Source organism: Agelaius tricolor, unplaced genomic scaffold (genome assembly GCF_023055355.1).
Source record: "Agelaius tricolor isolate 1412-34295 unplaced genomic scaffold, bAgeTri1.0.p SCAF_5, whole genome shotgun sequence".
NCBI classification, from domain to species: domain Eukaryota; kingdom Metazoa; phylum Chordata; class Aves; order Passeriformes; family Icteridae; genus Agelaius; species Agelaius tricolor.
This window is the reverse complement of record NW_027269265.1, coordinates 17989562-18003084: the sequence shown is the minus strand read 5'-3', so window position 1 is coordinate 18003084 and position 13523 is coordinate 17989562. Positions and strand designations below refer to the sequence as shown.

The window sequence follows — 13523 nt, the reverse complement described above, 5'->3', positions numbered from 1 at the left end:
AATTGGGGAAAAAAAGACAAGGGAAACAAGCAGCTTCCTAAGCCAGAACAATTAAAGAATTACTGATACTGTTCTCCACTTAAAAAGCCTATGAATTGCCGCTTCACTTGAAAATAGATACTCTGAGATGTCTCCATTTATACCCAGAAGAAAGAAAGTACCACTGGACTTCTAAGGAGTTCTTTTTTCCTTCTGAGCATACTGTGGTTTTCTCCTTCTAGAAAAATAATGCACACACATGCCCATAAATACAGTTCAGTGATATTAAAATGATGAAAAGTGTTGAACAGTAACATAAATGCACTTTTTTATTAAATCGTTTTTTATATTTTGGGGAACTACATTTTCACAAAAATATACAAAAGAATTTCTTTTTACAAATATTTACATTCAATATCAGAAAACAATGATAGCTACATATTTTAAACTTAAATTTGACAAATATAGTCTTGAATTCCGAAACTTAACACTCCAGGAAAAGTATTTTTAATTTTTTTTAAATAAAGTACTCAAAGTTCATATTCAAATTTTAAAAAATCTTAATTAATGCAAAAATCTGACATTTAATTTTTTTATATATATATATATATATATATATATACTTTAAATAAACATACAACATTGTTACAGGAATTAGATGTTCATGGTGGAAACCAAAATGGAGTACACTTAAACCCATGATCCATATAATACATGACCATACCTTTGGACTAGTTTAAAATACCTTTTTTTTTCTTTTTTTTTTCTTGTTAAAGCAAGAGGGATTATCTGACACACTCCATTATGAAACAACAAATCTGAACAGACAACTGCATTTTAAGCTTAAAGAACTACAGTAAAATATTTTTGTAAGGTGACCTGACAGGGGGCTGGAGAGGAGAGGAGAGGATGTGCTCTGGTGTTGCACAGAGCACTGCTGGAATGGGTTTCCAGATGAAAGACTGCAAAGAACATTATTTTTCTACAGAATTTCCCAATGCCTTCATTGGCTGTCCCTTGCAGAAATAGCTGCCACCATGAAGCTATTTTCCATGTGAGATGAGGAGACAAGAATTTGTAAGGGCAGCAGAAGACCAGGACCATCTCCATTGCTGCATTTCCACTGCTGTGCTGGGCTGTCACCAACCCACAGTGTTCAGTGTGAGAAAAGCTTTTCCTCTGCTAAAAACAGTGAACAAACCAAGCTACAAAGCTAAACCTGCATTTTTAAAAAAATTAAATAGTTCTAAAGCATTTACTTTGTTTATTACATTTTCAAGTTAGTTATCATTTTGGGCTGGAGTGTATTCTAATATGGAATTTTACATTAAAAATGCTTTAACTTGCTTCACAAATCTGTAATGCAGCTTTTCCATTACTTTATTCTGTATACCTATAACTGAACTAAAAAGCAGAAATTAAGCTAATTACCAGATACTGCTTAAAAAAAAAAATCAAGCTATTTTGCACCTGAAATCACAACACCAGGGTACATAGTAGCAAGAAAAGGAAAAACAGACCAGAAATGTGTGAAGTACTACCCAACAGCACCAATGTTTCACAAAAGTACAGGAAACCATTTTTATTTCATGCAATGTGTGTCTGTGTTCATGCCTGGAGTTCCTTTAGAAAGGATATTTACTGGATTCCAAAAGAATGCAGTGTCACACATGTCCTGGGTGCAACTGGTGGTTGAAGAAATCATGGTGTTATGGCAGTACCACTTCCAGCTCCATTGCATGGAGAGATCCATGGAATGGATCTAATAGATCCCCCCTTCTCCCCCGTCTCAAGAATTTGCAATTAAGTTAATAGAAAATTAATTTTCAGCAACAGAATGCTTAGGATTGGCTTTAGTCATTACAAACAACCACCAGCAAATCTGTGGTTAAAGTTGGCCTTCTCAGCCACTACATTGGAAAAATAAACTTATTTGGTGGCTGGGAGGAGGGAGCTGGGACAGGGGCTTCTGTGGGAAGGAGGCAGAGTAGTAAGAGCCAAAGCTAATGAAGGAATAATGGAGAATATTACATAAACATGTCCTTTTTTACCCTAAAGGCTTACAATCCTGCAGAGGACTGAAACTAAAATACCCCTCTACTACAGCCCTTTTTCAGAACCCACCAATGCAACGCTTAGTTACAATAATTTACATTTTATTCTTATGGCCTCATCTTCTTCCTCAGCCCCACTGAGAGCAGCTGAAAGCAGCACCAGCTTTATGAGCACCACACACAATGGAACAGGGGCAATTGTCCCTTCAGCTTAGAAAACTGCTAAAGCACAACTGGCCTTAATCCTCTGGTTTCACACACCCATTATGTGGGTGCCACTTAGTAGTTAAGTGGATACAACCTGCTTTCCTTTACAAACAGTGCGAGTCATACAGATCACATCACTGGAACATGACAATACTTTGGGGGATAGCATTAAAAAACAAACAACATTTGAAGTTTTGGTTTCTTTCTGTTTTTCAATAAGCTCTCACATGACATCAGTGCCCAAACTAAGCAAGATATGTGCTGCAAAGGGCAAAATCACTTTGTAGGGTCTTGAAGGTATCCCACAAACAGCCATAGAAACTAAGGAAATACCTATGATGGCTTCTGGAAGAGAAACCCAAACATACCAAGCAATAGGAACATCCTGCCTCTCATGTCCCAAACACAACTGCCCTCTTGCAAGTGGAGAAGGATCTGTCCTGCTATTCATGCACAAATTTTGTGTTTCTTACAAAGAATTGCTACAAGTCCAGTTGTCTAACCAGCACCTATAGTGGGCTTGGATTGTTTTTTACATGAAGTTTACCATAATTATTTCCCTTTTTAGTAATGGTTTACTATGGGATAAAATAAAATTTTATGCTGATTTATTTCTCCGATAGATACCGATTTATATAATCAGATGTATTTGTTGGCTCTAATTACTTTCACCGGACTAACTCTATATTTGAATGCCCATGGCATGGAACCACTGAAGGAAAATTTGGCTCAGGCAGGATCTGAACCACCCTCTGCAGATTCCTCTGGCTGTCACACCTTGAGTTAAATGTAGAGCCCACAGCCTTCATGTCTGTCATCTTAACTGTTGTGAATGCCTGGGAACTGAATCAAGAACTGCTGAACAGGAAAGAAATGAGAGGCAGTAATTGCAACAGCTTGGTTAAGAAGAGTTTTCTGAAGTATAATGTTTCTTTGGTTTAATATTTTTTGTTTGAATAACGTTTCCAGAAGAGGCCTATTAAAACAATCCAGGTTTGGTTTAGGTAGAAAGATAAGTAGCCTTTTAAAACACATCCTTCAACTCTTTTGCCTGAGCTCTCAGTACTACAGAGCACTTCTGTCTTTATAGCACTTTCTTTGTTCCACTGTATCCACTGCAGCTGTGTGTAACCTGTGCTTTGCTGCTTCACCTCAGCTCTGAACAGGTGTCCCACAGGTATGGGAGTGGGAGTAGCTGCATCTTTCCCAAAAACAGAGCAACCAAAATTCCCTGCAGCCTTTCCTTGAGCACTCTGCTGCTCTCCAGTCCTTACACTTCCCAAGCAGCCACTGAATGCTTCCCAGTTGAAACAAGATGTTTGCCACTCACCACCACCCATGTCACTTCTTTCATCTTTTGCCTTTGCCTATTTTTGAGTGTTCCTTTCTCTGCTTTCCTTTCTTCTGCCTTTTCTCCATATTTGTTTACTGGTTTCCTGTTACTGCTTCTTCCACCCTATGTTCCATAATTCCAAAAAGCAGAGGAAATTATAAGCATTATGGTAATTAGAAGAATTGCCTACCGTTGTCATGCTAAGACCTTATGCCTTTTGCTGTTTTGTTTTAAACAGAAGGGTGGAGAAGAGAACACACATTCCGTGCTTTTTTTCCACTTCCTTTCCAAAGAAGTAGTGAATGAGTTGGATTGCTGATTTCACACTTCACAAAAAAAAACAGATCAAGGTATCAAGGTTGTGACGGGTTTACTGATAGTAAACTGAGAAAAGTATGATGAGTGTTCACCTGTTCTAGCATCAAATAGACTGAGAAAACCAGCTAATACTTCTTAGATGCAAATGATTTTGGCAAGGAAGCCTATTGTGGCTTTTATGCATATTAGACACCTAAAACTATTCTGTTTGTATTTCTAAAAGGAGATATATAGAGTTTAAGTCTGAAGTCAAAGCTAAGTGAAGAGCAGAAGGCAGGACCAACAAAATAAATGGGCTTGGTGTAATCACCCAACAGTGAATGGCATGAAGAATGACAGCAGGCTTTGGCAAGCACATGGATCTATCCACATGAGGAGAAATCAAATGCTGCTAAAAATTTTAGAAAAACAGATCCAGTTGCAAGGAAGCATAAAACCCCACTCAGAACAAAAAAGCACACAAATGCAATGCAACTAGGGGTTTACAGTAAACACATCAGTTTACATCACTGATGTGGCAATTCATTTTGTGATTTGCAGTCTTACTTCCCTTTCTTTAGGGTCTACAGGATGCTCCTCTTTGTCCAAAACATTGACAAGATGACATCTCTATAGCTTATGTTAACAGAATTATTAAAAACAAACACTTTCAGGATTAAGGCCGGTCACTGACACTGATAATGAAACAGGGAACATGCCACCTTGCCCAATTAAATGCTGTAATTTGAAGCCAAGATCCTTTGCTGGTGACACTCTTACAGCTTGCCCAGCACATCCAGCCAGGCTGGGTGGGATCCTGAGGCAGGGGAGGTGCTGCATGGCCGTGCTCAGGGGCACTGCCTCTCTTGGCAAACTTTCCTTCAGCCCAAACAGTGGGGTCGGGTGCTTCAGGCAGCAGCTGAGAGAACTGGATCATGGTTTTAAACTAAGCCACTCCTGAATGCTATCAAAGTCCTGCTCTTGGTACTGAAGTCCTTTCTTTTGGCCTTGTTTTAGACTGAGGAGATGCCTCACCTGCTGGACCTGCTTTCTGATGGCACAAGTGCAGGTTAGCATTAACCTGACTGCACTATGGCAACTTTCAGTTCTAAATCTGTTTATTTTTTTATATTTCCTTGCTCCTAGGAGCTGGATTTTCCTTATTCTCTTTTTTTTTTTCTAATTATGTTTATTAGCTTTCAAGTGCATATTTATTTTATTAACTGAAATGTTATTTTTATTCAGTTCTCCAGTTAATTTCTTTTATTACCAAAAATATTGCTGACTAAAGATCCCAAAGATACATGTTTGCTGCTAACCAAAAAGACAAGCTACAGTAAAGAATCATCCACTGTAAGTTATTAAATTATACAAAGACCTTTTGCTTCCCCTTCCCTGGTGCAGAAGAGGTTTTCTCCAGCTTCAGGCAAAGCCCTCCTGCCCTCTGTTCTCTCTGATGCTTCCAGATGAAAGGCTGTCACTGGTCCCTCCACATTCCAGCTTCTTCCCTGACCTATCCTACAGGGTTCTGTCCTCCTCTGACTTCTCTGTGGAGCACCCAGCCTCGAGCTCCAGTGCCTATCAGAACAGGCAGCCTGTTCCCATGTACACATGCTTCAAGCATGGGTGGCAACAATTAGCAAGTTACTACAGTAGCATTTAATGTAAACAGCAAATGAGGCACAGTAGCAAGCACCATCACAGACAAAAAGACCAAAAACACCATAAAGCTGCCAGCTTGGGCCATGCTGCAGCCAGCTCTTCCCTTCAGCAGAGAATCACAGCTACATTATGCTCCAAACTGCGACTGAGCCTCTGCTCACTCTTCTCCTCACCATTTGTGATCATTCCCAGCTGGCTGCTCCCATTTTTACTTGGCAAACCACAGAGCAGTTTCACCAGGGGAAACACTGGCTACCAATACAGGCTGCAGGAGGAGGAGGAACAATGCTGGCAGTTTAGTTTTTAAAGAGCTCCTCAGCTTCCAGCTCCCATGCCAGCCCTTTACAGCAGCACTGAGGTTTGGAAGAGAGTGAAGAAGCAGGGAGACCTGGAGGCTGCAGCCCTCAGCCCAGTCCCTTCCACCCCTTTCTGCTCATCCTTCAGCTCTGGTGTGGCCTTTGGGATTCCTCAGGGGAAAAGCACCAATGGACAAATTATCAGTGGAGAGGCACAGCATTCATGAAGGACATAGGGGGAGGGAGGAGAAGAGGATCAGTGCCAGGGATTGGAGGAACAAACCCTCTTGATCCACATAGCTCCTTCACTGGGGGAAGGCCTACAGAAGAGCTCGCAGAGCCTAGGGTTTTGTGGGGAAAACTCAGAGACAGAAACATCTGGACTTTGATCTGGCAGTCTGAGTAGGACAGACTATGAGTGAGCTCTTAAAAGTCATCCATCTTGATCCAACAAAAGGCAACTTTAAAGTAGAGGCAGGACAAATCTTACTTCAAGTCCGAAAGTCCTGCACAGATGTGTTTAATAAGGGATAGAATCACAGCCATAAAAGAGCACACTGCAAACCATTTCTCTAGTAAAGAGAAGACATAAACACCAGAGACTAATTTTCACATACAACAGACAGACAGGAAACAAGGTTATGAGATACATCAGGTCGAATCACAATTCTCATAAGCAATTCCCCTAAACTCAAAAGCATTACTGCCAAAATCTCCTTGTACACTCATGACCAAACCCTCAGAGTTTTTGCTCCTGTAGAATAGCAGCTGCATGACTGGCAAGACTTTGCTAAGAACCAGCATGCTGAGAAACCTGATAACTGTTTAGTTCATCGACTTCTTTAAAATAAATATTCACTATAGATTGATATATAAAATATATTAGCTAAGACAGTTGGGTAACTAGTTTTGTATAGCACATAACAAGGAGAGCACAAAAGTTTGGCTCTGTAACTTTTCTCCTCCTTCTCTTCTACCTGCAATCCCTCCCATTCCTTCTGTAACCAACACGCACACAAGATGATTACAAGAAGAAATGAGGTTTAATTCTTTTTCATCTGGCATAAGAAAATGCAAGAGATGAAAAACACCAAAGCCTCTTGACTGACCTAAACAAGTGCCACTGTCAAAGCAATGCTGGCTTACACAGAAAGAGAGCTTTCTGTGCACAGCAGAATGCCACAATGGAAGCAGTGCTGACAATTAGTGATTTTTGATCCCTGCTATATTGCATGAAAATTAACTATCTGTAATGTTTCTCTATGGCATGATTTAGACAAACAGCTGATGAAACCTTCCTCACTTGTACCCAAAACACAGCTTTGTTCAGGATTTTATTATCACTGAAATGTTTTTCCAACTCAGAATCTCAGTTACATTGCAGGATAGAATAAATGCTCGAGGTGACAGCAGGTCCATTCAAAGAAGCAGATGATTGGACATTTTTACAGTCAGAAGAGAAATCTGAATAGACATCTCCCAGCTAGTCCTAACTCTATTAAAAGTTCAAATGTATAAAATATAATGCTCAGAAAGTTCTCTCTGAATCTCCCCTATGATGCTGAGAAAATAAAATCAATTCATATTGCTCTGAAATTCTATTTTTGCCACTGCTGACATCCCAAACTTTATCGACAAAAAGACTACAAAATCCTCACCCTGGTCCTCATTTCCAGCAGAGAGGCTCACAGCCCAGTCAAGTAACACAGCAATAATCTCTCTTCCACTGAGAATACTTTTATTCACAAGGCAAAAATTGGAGTTAGACTTTTAGGTAGTGGGCAAGGCACTCGCAAAGTGAGCAAATCTATTTTTGCTCATAGAACTAATTTAATGTTTAAGTGCAACAAAAACACTAAATTAGCCATGAAGATCATGCATATCCAACGGCTTTCACCAGACATGACTGTGACCCAGGCCTCTAAATACAGAAATATTTCAGTCACAAGGAATCAACTCTATTATTTTCTGCTTCATCAGATATGATGTTTCCTTTTGACCAGCCATAGAAATATAATTTCTATTATAATAATTAAACATTTATTAAAATACTATATATTTAAGAGTTAATATATGGTCTCTCTCAGTAATAAAATATGGAATACTCTTTTTATCTATGCTATTTAGATCTCAAAACTTAAAGGAAAAACATTCATGCTGAAAATAGATCAATGTACAGCACTAGGTCAGAAATAGCATCTCTTGATTAAAACCCCAAGAACTTGCTGTGAAACTGTACATTGATTAACAATTCACTTTTTCCTTTCATCCACATATTTTGTTTTCAACATCTGGCAGTGAGTGGAATACAAACCCAGATTATCTGACACTGAAGCAAAACTAGCAGCCTCAGTGTGTCCATCCTTCTGGCAGACTCCAGGTCCTGTCTGTCAGAGACAGACTGCTCTGTGTCTTGGGTCATTGCTTACGCATGCAGGGCACAGCAGAATGTCACATTGCAATCCTGGGTGTTTCATGCCTGGTACTTCATGCAGTTTCCTCTTTGCAAGTCTCCATGTCTCTCTCAATGAGGCATATGCACACACTTCCAAACAAATAGGCTGTGTTTTCAAAAAGATATTAAATATGAGATATAGAAAACTACAGTGTTGTTAAAAGAAATGGCTGACACAGCTAAAATAAATTCCTATCAAAAGTATGATGTTCTGAATATTCATGTGAACATTTTAACTTATTAAATATTAGCTGTTCATATTAACATTTGGGATATTATTTTGTCACAAATACGTTTTTCTCTGTGTATGAACAGGAAAGCAAGCACATGGACAAAAGGCTGAAGGCTGAACTTAGCCTTGCACTGCTGTGGACTGGCCATGTGCAGTGCTGTGCAGATTGTGGCAGCCAAGGCAGGAACACCTACCTGCAGTCGTCCCCTCCAGCACTGACCACGTATCTGTCTCCACTTGTGAAGCGAATATTCGTTAAGTGGGCAGAGTGACCTAAAAATCGTTTGTGTTTTGCCTGGAAAAAAACCCCAAACAACAACAGAATGAGAGAGTCTAAATATTCTGTACCCTCCTAAATCAGAACAGGCATGAAGTTTTCATCTACCTTTTTATTGCATCACATACTTATAATGTTCAAAAGTTATACAGGTTATCATATGTGAAAGATCTCCTGAAGGAGAACTACTATGGAGCTGCAATGCAGATTAAGTTGTCAGCCAATAAGAGAGCAATTGCAAATTGGAAAGAATGCTCAAGCTAACAAAAAAATATTAAATACATCTTGTCACATGACTAACTTCCAAGGTTTGTGTAAAATTCCTGACACTGAAAACCAATTATTTTCATTGCAATTGTGTGAGCAGTTTACCCTGTGCAGTCTCAAATCCTGAAAATTAACAGTGAAAACAGTGAAAAATTTAAAAACCATTATAAATTAAAATATAAAAACCAGTGAAACAATTTAACAGTGTTAGTGAAAAATCTGTAAACTCTTCATCCATGAAGATCCATAGATGGAACTAAAATCACCATCTATCTTCCTCATCTATCAAATGGATCAGAGATGTGGAAATTACTACGGGCTTTGAGATTTTTCATTAGGCAGGCACTATGCTAAAGCAGACTGGCAGACAATATCAACACCTCCAAGAGGTTATAGCAAGAGCTTCTGCAGAAAATGGTGGGGAAACTCTGATGTGGAGCATGCCATGAGACTATGGAGATAAGGAGGTACTAAAAAGCTACAAATTTAGAGAAGAAAATATTTCCAACATATGTCTTCTAGAGAAACAAGACAAGATCCTAATATCAACAGTACTTGTTGTAACCATGCAAAAACAAGTTCTTACAAATTTTTCAGGACATGGAAAGTCAAACAGTTTGACCATGCCAAAATCATCGCCTGTTACGAGATTGATTCCCGAGTGAGAGACACAAGCACAGTTCACATCAGCTTTTTCAGCATGCCTGGACCAGATTCCAATTACTTCATCCCCAAGGACACTGAAATAGAAGACCAAGAAATTACTTTGAAAACCACTGCAAAAACAAGAGTCTGGTAATAGAAATCAGATCTCATATTCTAGCTGGTTCTATAAAAATGCAATGTTTACATTTTATTTTCACACATGCATACCTTACATAGCTTTTATTCTGTAATTAATTTTTGAATCATTCCATAATTGCCCCCTGTGTACTGAAGGAATCTGCTCTGTGCTGCCTTTTGCTGTGCTGCATTTAGGGGAGCTGCTGGCAGAGCAGATGGGTGTGTTAAAAGAAAATAACTGACTGAAGGGATTAAATATACTTTTAAATAGTAGGTGCTTCTCCTGGAAGTTCCAGGTGTAAATACATGAATCATTTACCTTGTCCAAGTAGCCCATGTTATTCTGTCAATCACAGCCTGGTCCACAAGCTGCTTTCCTGAAGGCACTTCATACACTTGCCTTTTGTAAGACCCCGTAGAGACCTTTGAGTTGACCACAGAAAATTTACAATACATTAACTTGCTTCAAAAGATGAAAATATAATTCCAGAGGGCTTTGAAAAGCATTTTTGTGACAGTTACTTTTTACTCTATAGAGTAACAGCTATCAAGAAAACTTAGTCAATGAGTTGAAAATTCTCAAAAATCTATACAAGCATAAAGCAATAGTGAGAAAGCATGAGAGGTCTTAACATTTAAATGTCTAATTAGTAAAAAATAACTGAAATAACTCACATTCTGCGTGTATGTGTTAGTGCATTAATATATACAAATAAAGCAAAATAAATTTCTATCATTAAAACTGACACAAAGGTGTTCCTCTTGGGCTGCAAATATTGATTTGATAATGAGAGAAGCTTATTTCTCCTTTCAGATGCAAATAAAATATAGAAAGCATATTATATTTACTTTATGTTTATTTTAAGAAATGCCTTCTGCCCTCCTATAGTTGGCAGTTTCAACACCATGACTTTGGTGCTGCTCCACAAAGTCTTGCACTAAAAAGACCTGCAATGCCATCATGCTGGTCAGAGAGACAAAGAATTTATAGATCCCCAGGCCCTGCAGAATGACAGACTGTAGTCCTTTCTCTTGTAAGATAGCCCATCAGCATCAGAGGTAAAAAAGCAGGGAGGCACATCACAGGAGGTTTGAAATCTCTCTCTCATTTCTTTGCTTATTTTCTGTATTTGATCTCCCAGAAAACTGTTCAAAACTAAAGGCACCCACTTACCACTACAACAAGTGAGTCTGATGTCAGCAATATACTCCAACACTTAGCTACAAAACTTAGAAGCTGTCAAAGGAGAATACTTGCAGAGTATCTGTCACAGGTATGTTTCCCATTCAGTACCTTGAACCATTAATGACTGATACCTGGAGATAAGAGCTATCAGCAGAGAAGTCCATCTGGATCACAAAACTTGGGATATCCTTGCAATAGCTGATTCGATTTAGTGTGGGACCCAGAGTCAGATCATAAAAATCCACAGCATTCTCACTGGAGCCAACTGCCAGGTAACGAGAGTCTGGGCTAAACCTGAACAGATAAAAGGCTTTCATTTCAACAGGCTGGCACTTACAACAGATTATAATATTTGAGAAGCGCAGAAATTTGCATTTCAAGTGTCTGCTATCCAGAATTAGAGGGATGCAGAGTATTCAGTCTGCTAAGCAAAATAACTTTTGAAATTAATTTTTTTGGGAATGAATATCCAGCAGAAAGTAGCATTAATTTTGGTACAGATTACACATATAAGTGAACTGGTAACATCTCTTGAATAACTCTGTTCATGATCTGATTTCATGACCCCCTCATGGTCTAACAACTTGTGACATCCCCCTGATGACACTCTGACTCCCTTATGCTATACTTACAAGGTTAAAAAATGGAAAACTGAAGTGCTCCAACTGAAGCGAAGCCAGAACTTCTAGATGAAATGTACTGCATAAAAAGATGTAAATCCAGCCTTTTGTTTCCCCAATGTATCTTTGCACATGGTTTCTTTCTTCCAGTTTTTTTTTCTAGTCTTGAAACTCAGTAGCTTCCTGAGCTGAACAAATCCCTCACAGCCACTTCTGTGTTACTGGGGAAGTCTCTTTATTTCTATTGTCTCTGAAACATACCTTGGGACAGCTTTCCAACTCCAGCAAACCCCTGACTCCTAGCAGAGCTCTTCTGCAAGGTCTCTCTTTGCTTATATTTGCTCTCCAAAACTTTCCTTAGCTGATTATAACCAATTTATCTTATACAAGAACCAGCCCGTTCCTCCATGCAGGAAACAGAAGCAGAATTTTACTGCTAACTCCTGTCTAACAAACACAACAAGGTGCAAACTGACAGACTGGCATTTCCATCATCTCCACAATCCAGTCTTCATCTCTAAGTGTCTGATCTCATTTTACCTCCTAGGAGTCCCTTCCCTCAAGCATGTGGATCCCACCACACCCTCACAGTGTCACTGGCAAACCTGCTGAGGGACTCCATCCCCCTGTCCCTGCTGCCACCAAGATGTCCAACAGTGCCCACCACCCCTGGGGAACTCCACTCCTCACTGGGGTCCACACCCCTTGTTTTGACTGATGCTATCTCTTATCTCCATGTACCTCCTCCTCTTTCTTTTTTATTCCTGGTATAATCCCACAAACTCCACAATTCACTCATTGATTCCAGCTCTCTGAAATATCATTGCAATGTTTCCCAGAACACAGAGTTGTATTTTTAAAAAGCAAAATATTAGAGATTTCTAGCATACTACAATAGACCAGCAATAACATTGTCTGACCTGATATCTTGAATTGCTGATCTTCTGTCCCTTTTCTTCCCCCAAATTTTTAGAGAGGTGACAAGCAGGATAATAAATTCTCCATTTTTCATGCCAATAGCTACCATATCACCTTCTGGGCTGTAACAAACAGTACGAGCTGCATGTCCTAAGCTGACTTTGTTCAGCATCTTCTGTGAAGAAATAAAAACCCAGAATAGTAACTGTTACTATTTGTCCATATTTTAAAAGCATCTTATGCTAATAGCTTGTTAACATGCTAACAGCATTACATGGGTTATTTTCAGAGTACAATAAAAAACAAGTTTCAAGTCTGCAACACCATCACAAGCCTATTTTTTTTTCTCTAAACAAGTATTCTCTAACACCTACCTTTTCAGCAATATCCCAGAGTCTTACTGTGCCATCTTCTGCAGCAGAAAGGAAAAAGTCTCTGGATGGATGTGTTGCTAGGCCCCAGATGGGTCCATCCATATGACCATTAATTAGAATGTTACATGCAGCATTTTTCTCTCCAACTTCAATTATTTCAGCATTTCTTGTCCCAACAAGAATTTTGCCCTTAAACAATAGTGAAAGAATTATCTCTGATAAAATACATTAACCTCTCATGATGAACAGTAATTAAAATATCATCAAGAGCTACAGTACTGTCAAGAAAGTTTGCTTAAGTCATATTATCAAATAATCAAAGAAAATTTATTTTTTAAACTCCTCTGAGTTATTAAAGTACAAAGCTCTGTAGATAGCACGATGCTGGCTGAGTTACTGCTTGTCATTTGATATTTGATATCAAAAGTGTGAAAGAAAATAGAAAATTAATCCTTAATTAGTCTTCAATAAAAATATATATGTAATATTATCCTAAGAAAGACTGAGGTCTCACAAAGTAGATGTTTTTCCGCCACAATACCAGTTGCAGACACCTTCTATCTTAGCCTTTCATTTCAAATAC

General features: G+C 38.8%; 1 protein-coding gene across 4 annotated transcripts in view; it reads right to left on the bottom strand.

Annotated features, from left to right (window-relative positions):
* Window positions 1-282: 282 nt before the first annotated feature.
* Window positions 283-13523, bottom strand: part of EML5 (EMAP like 5) — a 98719-nt gene continuing 85478 nt past the window's right edge. For 3 of the 4 annotated variants that reach the window (XM_071426655.1, XM_071426652.1, XM_071426654.1), the window contains 7 exons: window positions 12941-13129; window positions 12569-12741; window positions 11160-11322; window positions 10162-10265; window positions 9646-9799; window positions 8710-8810; window positions 283-8389 (listed from right to left, as the gene is read on the bottom strand). In XM_071426655.1, coding sequence (XP_071282756.1) covers window positions 8353-8389; window positions 8710-8810; window positions 9646-9799; window positions 10162-10265; window positions 11160-11322; window positions 12569-12741; window positions 12941-13129 — 921 coding nt within the window. In that variant the 3' untranslated portion in view covers window positions 283-8352. The remainder of the gene's footprint in view (window positions 8390-8709; window positions 8811-9645; window positions 9800-10161; window positions 10266-11159; window positions 11323-12568; window positions 12742-12940; window positions 13130-13523) is intronic. The other variant, XM_071426653.1, reaches the window with a different exon arrangement.